Source organism: Protomyctophum parallelum (assembly GCF_964188405.1).
Source record: "Protomyctophum parallelum genome assembly, chromosome: 21".
NCBI lineage: Eukaryota > Metazoa > Chordata > Actinopteri > Myctophiformes > Myctophidae > Protomyctophum > Protomyctophum parallelum.
The window spans coordinates 12,392,673-12,407,224 of record NC_139713.1 but is presented as its reverse complement, the minus strand read 5'-3'; the positions used below and the strand labels follow the sequence as shown (position 1 = coordinate 12,407,224).

The 14,552-nt window shown below is 42.8% G+C and overlaps 1 protein-coding gene across 1 annotated transcript; it reads right to left on the bottom strand.

Annotated features, from left to right (window-relative positions):
* Positions 1-975: 975 nt before the first annotated feature.
* On the bottom strand, positions 976-14,492 carry ndufa8 (NADH:ubiquinone oxidoreductase subunit A8). Its single transcript, XM_083793115.1, has 4 exons — positions 14,293-14,492; positions 10,363-10,526; positions 3,660-3,825; positions 976-1,586 (listed from the first exon to the last, which is right to left on the bottom strand). The coding sequence occupies exons 1-4, from the start codon at positions 14,341-14,343 to the stop codon at positions 1,443-1,445; spliced, it is 525 nt and encodes a 174-aa protein (XP_083649241.1). The 5' UTR covers positions 14,344-14,492; the 3' UTR covers positions 976-1,442.
* Positions 14,493-14,552: the final 60 nt, after the last annotated feature.

Sequence of the window (14,552 nt, the reverse complement as noted above, 5' to 3'; positions counted from 1 at the left end):
TCCGCATGTTCATTTTCCAAATTGTGCGTCTCCCTCTCCAACAGTGTGTGTGTGCGCGTGTGTGCACGTGTGCGTGTGTGTATACGTACGTACGTAGGCATGTTTGTTGGCACAGCCAAACTATGTTCCACTGGACAATGCGCCGACTTCTCATCTTCCATTTCAGGGTCATGTGTGCATGTGGGTCTTAGTGTGCGTGTGTGTGTGTGTGTGTGCGTGCCTTTGAAATGACTCTAGTCTTCTTCCAGTCCAGGTCAGACACAGGAAGTGAGCTGGGAGAAAAGGAGGAAGCAGAAGTCTCTCTCTGGCCACAGGTAACAACCGTGAACCTTGACCCCCCAATCTCCCCCCCATCAGCCTGACAATAATACACACACACACACACACTCTGACAAAACACAGACGTGACCGCAAACAGAAGAGGTGTCGTCTGCAAACACTGGAGCGATTGTGTCTGGTCTCGTTGTAGCACATAAGAACTATACGTATTACGGCTTCCATTACCATGACCATTAATCGCCAAACACATCGGTATTTGAGTTGTTTTTAGATTAATCGGCATCGGTTCGATTAATCAATCAGACCGATGGATTAATCGGTCCGTCTTTACAGATAAACAAGCCCAAAGTAACAGCTTGAACAGATCTACAAAGCTCACAAAATTAAATATAAAAGGTATTTAAGTAAAATCTTACTTGCCTAAGCCTGCAGTACCAGACACACCGTTACCAAGTATTTTTCAGAATGGACAAAATTATTATGATGTTTCAATACACAATGAGATCATATCGACATCGGCAATCGGTCATAACAGCAATTAATTATATCGGATATCGATATCGGCCAAAATGTCTCATCGGCACATCCCTAAAATGAACCCATCTCGACGATATTGAAACAAAGTATGGAGCCATGTATGAGATCAACCTCACCTAAAACCAACAGTGAATTTAACCAAATAAAACACAAGACGTGTCAATGTTAAATTACGTTTTTATTATTTAACAACAACCATAACACAGCATGTTGCATTTGTTCACACATAATTTACATAAGGGGTTCGGGGGCAAGTTGTATGGATTTAACCCAGGGTGCGTACAGAGATCTCTGTGGACTGACTGGAGGAGACCAGTGGACATGGGCCCTGTCCAAAAACTAAAATATGTACACTCTCAGAGTTATGGGGAGGAGCCTTGACATTTTCTAAGTGTGCGAACCACTGGCCTTTAGATCATATTCATCAGAGACAACTTGGGCACGTTCGATCAAAATAGTAGCACAGAAACCAGCCTTTGAGAAGGCTTGAACTGGCATCATCGTACTTGCTCTGGTTGGGCTTTTGATTTTAGATCGAAAGCTTGTTTTCTGGACAAGGCCCATGGGGCGTGGCAGGTTGAATGATCCAGTGGGGTGGGGGCGTGGGGGGGGTTCTCCTCTCCATCTCACCAGGTCCAGAAGAAAAACCTGCTGCCATATTTGGAAGGCTCCAGTTTGCCGCCACCACCAAGGACTGGGTTGGGCTCGGGGCGTGGCCGAGAATGGTAGGGATTCTCCGGGAGGGCCCGCTCTGTGGACACCTTGGTCACCTATAGGAAATGGAACAAGAAAAAAGAAGAAAAAAAAAGATTTATTCACAATTATAATAATAATAATAATAGAACAGCTCGGCAAACCATAAAACATATCTGTCTATTGTGTTCTGACAGTTTTGTATTTGGCAGCACATTTTGATTTTAGTTTTAGTCATAGTCTCTCGAAAAGCTTTTAAAAGGGGTTCCCGCCCTGAATGGGTTAAGACAGATGTTCCTGAAACGCATTAGAGTCTGAGGTAACATAATTTTATGTCAAAATATTTTGAGTTTTCAGTTTCAGCTGATTTTGATAAATTGAACTCTTGGGTGTTTCATGATTTAAAAATGTCTCATCCGAGTGAGGAGAATACCTTTGAAGCATGCAAATCTTAGTTGACATGCATGTGGAGGAAGTGAATCATTTAGATTTCAAAAAGCTTAGAAAGTTTGTCAAAAGCATTCATACTGACAATTAATGATTGGACTCAAACTTCCAACCACAGAACAGGGACGCTCACTTCTCCTCCTTATGCATGGGGCTTGAAGTATTAGGACTTAAAACTCTTAAGACCGCTGGCATTTATTGATAAATTATGATATAATTCACGCCAGCATTTTTCCCTGTTCAGCTCTTATTTTGAAGAGTAGACATCACTCCATGTTTGCCACAGGTGCTGCTTTAACATGACGCAAGGATCGCATCGTCGGCTCTGGGCCGCGGGATAAACCTTATTTTGACCAAAAAATGCCATCTGGGACAAGGAATAGGAGATACAGGCGATTGAAAAAAACAGATAGAATGGGTGATTATGGCCACGATGATCTTAAATAGTAAATGAATAGCAGATCTACAAGTTCACAACTTGTGAGTTTGGTAGATTGTCTATATCTTTGCACAACTAATCGGTTTGGTTGATAAAAACAAAACAATGTTTTTTTTGCAGTGATTTGTTGAAAAACACACGTCTCAATTAATCGAAAAAGTAAACTATAGAATAGTCGGAGAAAATATAATAATTGATGGTTGCAGCCCTAAATGTGATACTGTAAAAGATGCAACTACCCTCATCTCTCCTTTACCCTTCCAGAAACATATCGTTCTCTCTCCACTGTTCCCCTCCTCTCAGGCAGTGTTGTTTTTGTCGACTAAAACAAAAAATGTTCGTCGACTACCTATTCTCCACTGACGAAAACTAAATGAAAACTAAGCTATGATGACTAAAACTAAGCTAAATATATTGACAGATAGAAACTAGACTAAAATGTTAGGAAGGAACTAGTGGACAAGATATCCAGTATAAGTCATTTTACACTTGGTCGCGTCACAGTTGTGAGCTTGTATATCAGCTATTTTCAGCAAGTGTAAAATCAGCCATTTGTTTTGTCGACTAAATGAACTGCAGATTTAGTCGACTAAAATCTTATGACATTTAGTCGACTAAAGCTAGACTAATAATAATAATAATAATGGATTTAATTTATAATGCACTTTATATTCGTCAGAATCTCAAAGTGCTACAGCAAATGAAATAAAAGCAGAAGAAACAACACACCTTTAAAAACATCCAATAGAACAGGAACATTTACAACATAAGGGCAAGGCTATAAAAATGCTTTGGTAAAAAGGTAAGTTTTTAGTCCTCTCTTAAAAGTGACGGTGGGGCTCTCAGGTGGGCGGGGAGAGCGTTCCACAGTTCGGGGGCGACCGAGCGGAAGGCCCGGTCACCCATGGTGCGTAGGTTAGTCTTTATGGGTTTGATGAGGGTTTTTCCTTAAATAATTCATAATTTTATTGTCTTCTGTCCCAACATTGGGTCAGCCCCATAGTATGCTAACATTTAAATCAGCGCCAGAAGAGTAACCAGTCTGGCAGTGTGCCACGGGTTCGACTCCCGATCCCGACGGCCTTTACTGCATGTCATCCACCCCCCATCTCTCTCCCCAAAAAAAAAATATATATATATATATATATATATATATAAAAACAAAAATGGAAAAAGGGTGTGGGGTGTGGCTACCGTTACAGTCTATGATTGGGAGCCACCCCCCGTTCGAGTCAAAATAAAAACCAACGTCTATGGTTCTCACCTTGGACAGGTCTCCCAGGCTGGGTCTCTCCCATCCCAGCTTGTCCAGGACACAGCTGTCGAACCCCTGCTGCTGCGTGCGGCACCGGCGCAGCTCGGCGAGGTTGGAGTAGTCCAAACAGGTCCAGTATTCTGTGAACGACTCCGCACAGTTCCCCTTGATTTGCCTGAGAATGGGGAGGGTTGAAAACAAGATTTGGAAACTTTAAGGATCAGATTAGCCCATTTCAGGCCTGACGTCAAAAAAAAAAAAAAAAACGTTCGATCTGAATAGAATATATACATATTCAAAGATTTGTGCCGCATCTTTGAAATACAAAAATATCTAAAAACACAAATCACCCACATAAAAACCCCCCAGGAAAGTGTTTATTGTCTCCCAAACAATACAATCATTAACACATTCCATCCACCTTTAAGCCCTAGATTGTACTTTCAAAGATTTTCAAAAACAAAAAACCAAGTTCACAATGCATGGTGAGCTGTACATTGGATATATATTTGCCATTTATGACAATGTAGGAGAATACAATATATGATCACATTTGGGGCCGATTCATACTTGCCGCTGTAGTGCCGAAATTATTCAGTAGAACCGAGTATGAATCGCGCCTTAGGGATGTCCCGATATACCTTTCTGTGTTAGCCGATACAGATACCAAATACCGAAACCAGTGCATATTCGCCGATACCGATATAACCCAATATGACAAATAAGGGACGATCCGATACTTTTCCCCGATACAGTATCGGAGTCGGGACATCTCTATAATCACAATCATCCACATCACAGAGCCCTACATCAGATGGAGTTCAATTATCTCCAGTAGTCTGAACAACCTAGCGCGGTTTCTCTTAGAGAAATACGACTCTACATTTGTCTCAGCTCTATCTATCTATAAATGCACCAAGTCTCTGTATGTCTGTCAGTGGGTAATCCACGTTAACTCGAGAACCGTTCGTTCCACCGACTTCAAATTTGACACGGGCGTTCCACACCACAGCAGGGGGTGCAGTGGTCGGTCGGACCCACGGTTGTCCAGAACCGCCACAAAAAAAGGCTTCTGCCCGGGCTCTGGACCGGGCCCCTGCCCAGCATCCATATATGGCCTGTTCTGACCTCACAACACTCCATATTTGGGCATGCCTGACACAGAATTCCACAAGCTGGCTGCATATACTCCATATTTGGACATGCCTTACGATAAATAAATAAAAAAGCAGACCTACAAGCTCGTAACGCGGCACTCTGTGCCACGCTATGAGCTTGTAGATCTGCTATTTTTTCAATGGCTAAAAGTACAACATAATGCTTAAAAAACCAAAATGGGGTCCCGCCCAGAATGGATTAAAATACCCTTCACAATAAACATTGGGATCAGAGGACATGTCCCAGCGATCAACCAAGGCAGGTTGTCGTTAGGCACCATGCAAATTTGTCATCTGCAATGGTTGTAATTTAGATGGTTGACAGATCTCAAAATCTCACGACAAAACCAGGTCCCAGGTGTAATTACAAGTTCACCAAAAGCTTGTCCCATTACAATAATTACCGGTATTGCTCTTTGGCAGAGGGTCACAGTTTACGTTTGGGGCAGGAGTTAGTGATTGTTTGTTCTTGCTTTTAGAAGTAGTGGAGGTGGTGTGTTATTTGAGGACCACCGTATACACACACAACTTGTCCATGTGCACACTGCACACTCACACACACACACACACACACACACACACACACACACACACACACACACACACACACACACACACACACACACACACACACACACACACACACACACACACACACACACACACACACACACACACACACAGTGGGCATCGCATCAAGTTATTACCCAAAGTCTGCATCAGACCTTTAGTAAACACAGACATAACAATTTAGAGAGAAAGAAAACAGACCACTTCCTAAAATACACCCCACTGGCAGTTCGATCAACACACAACAGGAGCCTATAGTTAACGTCTCCGTGTCCCACTATGGACAACCCGTTTTTCTAGGAGAGAAAAGAAAAAGAAAACACACCTTGTAAAAGCAGTTCAGAGTATGTTTGCTCACCAACAGAATGTGTCAAACATGTGCGTTCGTTTCAGCCCAAACATTTATTTCTACATCCCAACGTGAGCTTTTCAGAGTTTGAAGGAAAGGCTAGTCAAACACTGACCTGTTCAGTTGCCGTGAAAAGGCAAAACCAAAACAACCCGATATGGAATTTCATCAAACAAAAACAAACATGGGAAGGAGGATAATAAATCAGAATGTCAGATGGGTGAAGAAAAAAACAACGCCTGACTGACAGACTATTATCATCAAGGCTACATAACAGCAGACATGAAGCTCACAATCCTCACATCAATCAAAATGAGTTTCGGGGAACTCAATGATACTTGGCGATAGAAAGCCTTCATGATCTCCAACGTATCTGAATTTGGCAAGTGTGTGTTGTTGTTGTTGTTGCCTAGTCTACAAATGTAAGAATTGCAAGTCCTTCATAATTTCCTGGCCTTGACTTCTCCAAATGATTCCACATAATACCAATAATGTGAAAGCTTGTCAAAACATCGGGGACCTTAAGTAGGTTCACGGTAGGGATGCTTTGATATCGTCTGCCAAAAAAAAAACGTAGATCGGATCGGACTGCAGCGAAAATGACCGATGTATTTAAAAGTATTGTTCCATTCAGTGTGAGAGGACCCCAGTGGAAATAAGTCTTTGGACTTTACTGTGTAATCCTTGGATCGCTGATTATAATGCTGCATTATGATTGCTTTTCTAAATAAATCAAATCAAATCAAAAATCAAATTTGCTAGTCACAGGCAGCAGCAATACACAGCATAGAGAGACTTAAAGTAGCTATAAGCAATAATGTCAAAATTGTAATGACTTTTTTTTTTTTTTTTGTATTCAGACAACCAGCAATGAGTAAAACGCGCACACACAATTATTTAGTCTCTGTGACACATCTAGGGCCCACAATCTGCATTCAAAGATGTTCCTAAAAGGTTTGTCATTGGTCGAAGAAGAAACCCCGGTCGAAATTACTAACCAATCAGGAAGTAGACAGGCAAATCGACCAATGACAAAGCTTCTAGGAAGAGGTGTTAATGCAGATTGCGGCCCCTAGCCTAGATGTGAGTACAGAGACTTTGAGACTACTTTTTTGGGGGCATGTTTTACTCATTGCTGGCTGTCTGAATACCCCAAAAAAATAAAATAAAACGTCATTAAAGACATTACAATTTGGACATTTTATTGCTTATAGCAGCTTTAAATATGTGCAGTATCGGATCAGTATCATCTGTATCGGATCGGTATTGATGCTGCCATATCGATATCGGATCGGAAGTGAAAAATCTAGATGGCAGCATCCCTAAATTCAAAGCATTGGAAACTTTTCTCTAAATTCAAAGAACCTTTTTGGTGAAGTCAGGTTAGCATGTTACGATTAACACAAAAAATGCTGGAAACGTATCCATACGCTTTATTAATATCGAACGCCGTACGCGCGAAGCGTATGTATACGTTTTATACGTTTTTTTATTGCTTACTGTACATCAACGTCCTATGCTCCAGGACACCGAGGAAAATAACAGCGATCGTCTCCAGGAAGCTCCAATATGTGATCCGGGAGTAAAAAGCCCCTCCCTCCTGAAAAGAGGTCTGTCTGTGGCGAAGACGCTCCCTCCTCCAATGCCTCCATTACACGTATGGGTCTGCACGGCAACGGCATAGACCAACGCAGATGTCAGGGCATCTAAAATGGAGTTACCCATACTCTAGTAGTCTAGTAGTAGTCTAGTGTCTGTGAATACACTCGATTCCCCCTCCCCTCCTGTTTCTACATGGTTTCTCCCGAGGAATCTTTGTGGGGGGAGTCTGAGTCTCTTCTGCCCGGATCGCATTGCAGTTTGAGTTCCCTGGCCCCAGGCCACACTGCGCCTTGTAATCGCCTTGCACCGCTCTCTCATTCTCGGAAAAAGATATAACGCAGTCGTGTCGATTTGCCCTCTGCCAGTATATAAACCAAGAATAATCTTCAACGATCGCCATTTCATAACGTTTTCAACACGCATACGGCACACGCCATGATCAACTAACTGCCTGGCTACGTCTTCAGTCTTCACCAGCCATCGCTATCCGTTGTGTGGATCGCCATCGCGTCTTCACTTTGTTTGTTTGGGCAAGAAGCACGATCAGCGATGGAAAAGAGCTTTATATCCACGGCAGATAAGTAATGACGTATTATCGAAGGACCGCCATGATCAACTTACTGCCTACGTCTTCGTCAGCCAATGCAGCCATCATCGCTATCCGTTGTGTGATTGTGGATGTAGGCTATATCCACGGTATCGAGAGAGACGCCCGGCTGTGATATAGGTCTTATCACTGCAATTATAATGAATAAAAAGGCTACAATCACACAACGGATAGCGATGGCTGCATTGGCTGGTGACAACGTAGCCTCGGTCCCAGGCAGTTAGTTGATCATGGCGGTCCCTCGATAATACGTCATTACTTATCTGCCGTGGATAAAACTCTTTTCCATCGCTGATCTCTGCTTCTTTGCCCAAACAAAGTGAAGATAGCGTTGTCCAACAAAGCAGCCAGTTATTTGATCATCTCTCTCTCCTGTGCTTCTTTCCTCAAACATGTCCAGACATGTCAACCTCAACCACTAAACTCACCGATCCAGTAACGCATCTCACCGTTATACTATCGTTCTGAAGGCAGATATAAAAATAAACATAAATAAATTATTGTCATATACATACTACACACTGAATGAAAGCCCTAATTGTCTACTTTTAGGAGGAAAACAAATACATAATATTGATCCCATGTACAGTTTGTCAGTAGGATATTGAATGCAGTTGTTCAGGTCCAACTATTATTCACAAAATAAGGCCTATAGCGACATGTACATATTATATACCGTATGAAACAGAAGACCCTCTGCTTTCATAAGAAAAAAACTAATACTGTAATAATAATAAAAATCACACCCCTGTGAAGTGAGCATTTCCTCATGAAGTTATCATAGCGAGTTATAAAGGTTTAAAGTCACAGAGATTGACAGGCAGATATAAACATAAATAAATTATTATCATATACATACTACACACTGAATGAAAGCCCTGAATGTCTACTTTTAGGAGGAAAACAAATATACAAATATATACAAATATAGTTTGTCAGTAATTGGCTATTGAATGCAGCTTGCGCCCACCAGAGAGGATTTCAGAAAATGCATGGACCAGAAGAACTATTATTCACAAAATAAGGCCTATAGCGAAATGTACATACTATATACCGTATGAAACAGAAGACTCTCTGCTTTCATAAGAAAAATACTTCTACTGTAATAATAATGAAAATCACACCCCTGTGAAGTGAGCAGTGCAATGTTGCGCAACATTGCACTGCTCATTTCGCTATAGGCCTTATTTTGTGAATAATAGTTCTTCTGGTCCATGCATTTTCTGAAATCCTCTCTGGTGGGCGCAAGCTGCATTCAATAGCCAATTACTGACAAACTATACATGGGACCATGTGTATTTGTTTTCCTCCTAAAAGTAGACATTCAGGGCTTTCATTCAGTGTGTAGTATGTATATGATATTATTTGTGTTCATTTTTATATCTGTCTGTCAATGTCTGTCAACTTCAACCTTCCATATCTCTGCTGTTTTTTCAAGCGAGCAGCGTGCCTTCAAAAGCAGGTTTTAGAAAAAGGTCAATATCTCCAGAATGGAAGATGGTAGAATCATAATTTTTTTTTAAAATTGAAGTGGACATGTTTGGCCTACTTTTTATTTATGCGATGTGATTCTCGCTATAAGAGGCCCCTCGCTGTGGGCCCCTAAAAAGTTCAAAAGTCCAATGTTAATCGCTTAGCACCAGCAAGCCTGAGCAAATAGAAAACTCTAGCATACAATGTGTTAAATACTGATTTAGGAATGGAAATTCTGTGAATTGAATGGCAGCACCCCCATGTAATGTAAAATCCTTCCTTAGAATTGCAACCTTCATTCATTGAACATTACATTCTCTGCACCCATCACATAATTACACATTGCACTCTCGCAAACTAATTCAGAAAACAATGAGAAATGACATGAACAAAATATCTGATCCTAAAGCATTTCCGGGGGTCCCCGGCCAAAAACGTTGAGAACCCCTGCCTTAGTCAACATGAATAAGTTCAATCAGATCATGGTTGGTCATAGTTCCAGAAATGGACATCTGCAGGTTGTCCGTAGAACAATACGTTCTGTCTGCCAAAGACCTGTCACAGCTCAGCCGTGTGAGCTGTAACTAACTATGTCTGCGGATCAGCCACACTGTCTGTAAAACTAGCTTTTGGATCAAGGGCTCCCAAACTTTTCAGGGCCGCAAAAACATCATATATTAAGCGGGAGCCCCTTTTGGTGTTTTTCTATTGAAAATAGCAGATCTACAAGCTCATAACACGGCACAGAGTGCTGCCGCAAATCTTTGAATATAATCTTCCAGGGTGAACGTTTTTAACTCACATCCTTGCTTCTGGGGGTGTCCCTGAAACAACATATTTTAATAGGGTTTTTCAGAAAACTGTCAGGATTTAGAAGACAAATTTTGTAGAATCGTCCTCAGGTCTAAATGGGTTTTAAACATGATGAGAGATGATCCCTTCCTTGCATGTTACCTGAAGAAGTCGATTGCACATTGGTTGACTTTCCTCCCTTCCTCCAGACACTTCCTGGGGTCCTTCTCCTCCCAGCGGCAGAGCATGAACTCCTTGTTGGGTTTATCACACTGGGAGCCATAGTGGTGCGCCGCGGCCTTCAGCACCGCAGAGGACACGTTCACCTGGACGCAGAGAAACACACACAACAGAACGTATTAACGTTTAGCACCCTGAGCTGGAGTCGAACCTCGGCCTCCAACTCAGACCAGGCAGGCAACAAGCCGCGCCAAGCGAGGAGGAGCAAGGTACGGCCGGGTCTTTAGCAGGGTCGTTACACTATAACTAAAATCACACACGTGTGAACTGAGTGGTGCAATTCCCCCCCCCCCCCCCCCCTCTCTCTCTCTCTCTCTCTCTCTCTCTCTCTCTCACTCACTCTCTCTCATTAGAGTCACTACCCCTCTCACTGTTTCTGGCGCCCCCTACTGCTATTATTAAGTCACATACTCATGCTCACACAGACAGACAGACAGACACACACACAAACAAACAAACAAGTACAAGGAAGCTGGTTGTAGGAGTGGTTTGCACCACTCAAAAAAACATCGCATGGATGCACCTGGGACGTATCCTCAGTGATGTATCCCAAGGTCATCAGGGTTTCGGGTCTCTCAAACATCATGCCCCTCACTTGGGTGACCCAGCCGGGGTGGTCAAGTCCCGACTTACGTCCCAGTAGCTACCCTCGATCAGTCCCATTAGGGAACAACCAGGGCCACACAATCTACTTCTCTGCCAGGACTGGGAGAACCATATTCTGGCGCGTGGAAGGACTAGACTCTGTGGGTTGACTCTAAGGTTGGGCGATATGCCAATTCTTTTCAATCGCCAATCGTCTGTCTAAAAATCGGCGATTGACGATGTATTCGTGTCATTAAAGTAAAGTGAGAACAGCTCACTGCAGGTCGCAAAAAAGCCAGATCTACAAGCTCTCAAGGCACCGCATCCTGCCTGTTTTTGCAGCTCTGTTCGCTACGCGTTGAGAGCTTGTAGATCCGTCTGTTTTTGCAGCACAACTGCGCAGCCAGGGTAACAAAATAAGAAATAAGTTTAGATGAAGTGAAGTTGGAACGGACAAGCAGCTGCAAGCTAAGCTAACATCACAACCACTGGCTGGTGACAGTGTTAAACATGTAGCCTGCCTGCCCTAGTAACTTCTCCTGGAGAAGTCTTGCCTCCCCGCACCGGCGTCGGAGGCTCAGAGGGTCGCCCACATGCTGCTGCTGATAAACAGGCTCTCAAGGCGCAGAGTCCTGCCTGTTGCTTATACAGTATAGGCTCGGGGATCGTTAGCTTAGCTTAGCGTGTAGCTACTGATTCAACACACTGAACTTCATCTATACTAACACTATCAGCCTGTTTTTTTTTCTTTTCTTGACTTCATGGGTGGCGCATTGGGATTGTGATGAGACACGAGACAGCAGTGTGCATTCTGTTGTGACTGTATATTATTAAACTGCATGGGTCTGGACTCCGGAGCGTAAACAACATGTAGGCTACAGTAACAATAGCCTTCCTCGGCTCGGCGCACAGTGAGCAACTGAGCATCACGGCTGCGGGGACTGGGAGTCGGGACCATACCATTATAACGGGAGGAGGGGATTTCCACCCGGCCGCTGTTACTACCTTCCTGGCCCAAATTGATTCACATGTTGCGCACACTTTACAGGTTAAAAATCGTCCCGAAAAATCGCCTTATAAAAATATTCGGCGATTGGATTTGTATATTCGCGATTGACGATGTATTCGTATCGTCACCCAACCCTAGTTGACTCCCGTCCGGAGTCAGTTTTCAAGGAATGACCAGGGGGGCAGTCAGCCAGATATTTCGTGAAGCCTCATTTGAAATCGGTAGTTCATATAATGGCCTGTTGTGGCGCTGGGCTGGACCCAAAAAGCCCCATAGCTCCATAGAGGCCCATGTATTTTGGCCCAACTTCACCTAGACTGTATTACCTTAATAAACATGGTCATGAATACTTTCTTCTTCCAGTCACTAGTTTAAAGTCTCATTTCTAATGTCATAATATTCTTTTTGGAAAATTATGGTCCCATTAATTAAAAAAATGAGCATAAAGAAAAAAAAACATCGCGTATGTTCTGAGGGGCGTGGCTACCGTTACAGTCTATGATCGGGATTCCCCTCCCACTCGAGTCAAAATAAAAACCAACGGAGAAGAAGGGGGGAAGTCCCGCCTCGTTGTCTGGGCAGCCAATGGCCAGCTGGTCCAAAACGGAGCCAGCCAATGGCCAGCTGGTACCAAACGGATCTAGAAAGATGGCGATTTACAATGAAGCGATTTCAGGCTTCATTTTACGTTCATGTTAGACCCGGAGAACGCTTTGTCCATATTTTTTACAGTCTATGGGAATGACACATTAACTTATTAAGTCAACCCTTTTTCATTTCAAGGACCATTATTACTTGCCCAAGCACCAAGCAGAGCGTGCAAGTAATGTTATCAGTCAGTGGCTACGAAGCGTATGTCCCATGACGTGATGAAGATATGTACCAATGTCCCTTAGCAGCTAAAGATATGACGTCATATGTTGGCAACGGACATATGGAAGCAGACCGTGCAGGTATGTTTTCCGCGTATGTCCCATTACGTGATGAAGATATGTACCAATGCCAGGGTATAATTGGTTATCGATGGTGACGTAACGATGACATGTTTAAGTGTCGGGTGGACTAAAGGTAATGCCCCCCTATGTATGTATACATGTATGTAATCTGACACCACTGCCATAACAGGTAATCATTACCATACTTCAAAATACAACTTTTTCTCCTCCAAAAGCAATAGCTAAACCTATTAATTCAATATTGCAAACGTTCTTTCACAGAGAGGCTGAGATTTGAAAGTTTGTAGCGGTCTACAGTACTTGCACTCTCTGCTTGCGCACTAGTGTGCAACAAGCAAGTAGGCACTCGATAGAGCGCAGTTCTAGTTTATTTGGTATTTGAGCCACTGGCCACCATTTGATGACATTTAGCCTCTCAGACCCTAAACTAAACTAACTAAAGAATATTTTTTTGTCGTTGGATAAGATGTTGGTAGCATAGGAGAGACAGCGGATAACAATTCCTCTACATTCTCTAATTGTGTAGACTTCTTGTAAATTAAGTAATTTGGTGGGTGTTTTAACAATAATTTTACTCTTGAGGGCGTAACATGAAACCAAATGGTTATGGACCCTTTCATTTTACACTCTCAAGAGTTAAAGATCTATCTATAAGTGTCCATTTGGTTACCAACTCTCATAATTTAAGCTGGGGACCACCTTCAACCAACCCCCTCAAGGAGTCAGTACCACTGGTAAATAGAAAGTGTATATTTGTACGTCTCTAAATGTTTTGATGAAGGTGAAGGTGGACCCAGCTCTTGTAAACAAGTGTAATGCTTTATGGTGTCATCCACTCACAGTTAACAGGTTTTTGTATTGAGTTGTGCTTGAATGATTATGTTAATGAATACTTCAATCAATCAATTGTCTGGTCATACCAGACCTTCTTTCTTCCAGGAAATAAAACGTCTGGGTTTCCGAGGCTATACCAGACCAGACAAGTCATATAATCTGACACCTGCTGAAGTGCTGTTGTTGATTGTTGTATACTGTGCTGTGCTGTTATCAAGGTGACAGCTGCTAAATGCATGTCAACACAACACATTTACAGACATCTCAGGGGATACATTTCTACACGAACAAAGTTCCAAAACGTAAACTAACAACACAAAATAACGTAATAATAGCTTCCACATGGTTCCAATTAAACGGAGTTATAATTCCACATGAACTTGTCCACTATAGGGTAAAGTTAGTGCTAGCTAGCTAGCAGCATTAGCAGCATTTCCTTCGTCCCCATGATGAAAACCCGACTCTCACCTCATCCACTTTGAGCTCCTGCAGGGTGGGAAGCTCCACCGTGGTCGGCATGGCGGACGGACTGGACTCCCCGTTCCGTTGGTTCAACCACAACTAAAGAGACTAGAGAGTCCAAATAAATTCCACTGCTAGTAGAAACACATCCAAATGTCCTCGACTGACTGACTCTCTCTCTCTCTCTCTCTGCACAGAGAGGATAGGAAGGTCAGCTTACTGCGCATGCGCTGCCGCTGCTGGGGCGCAGGCGCACACCAGTGACG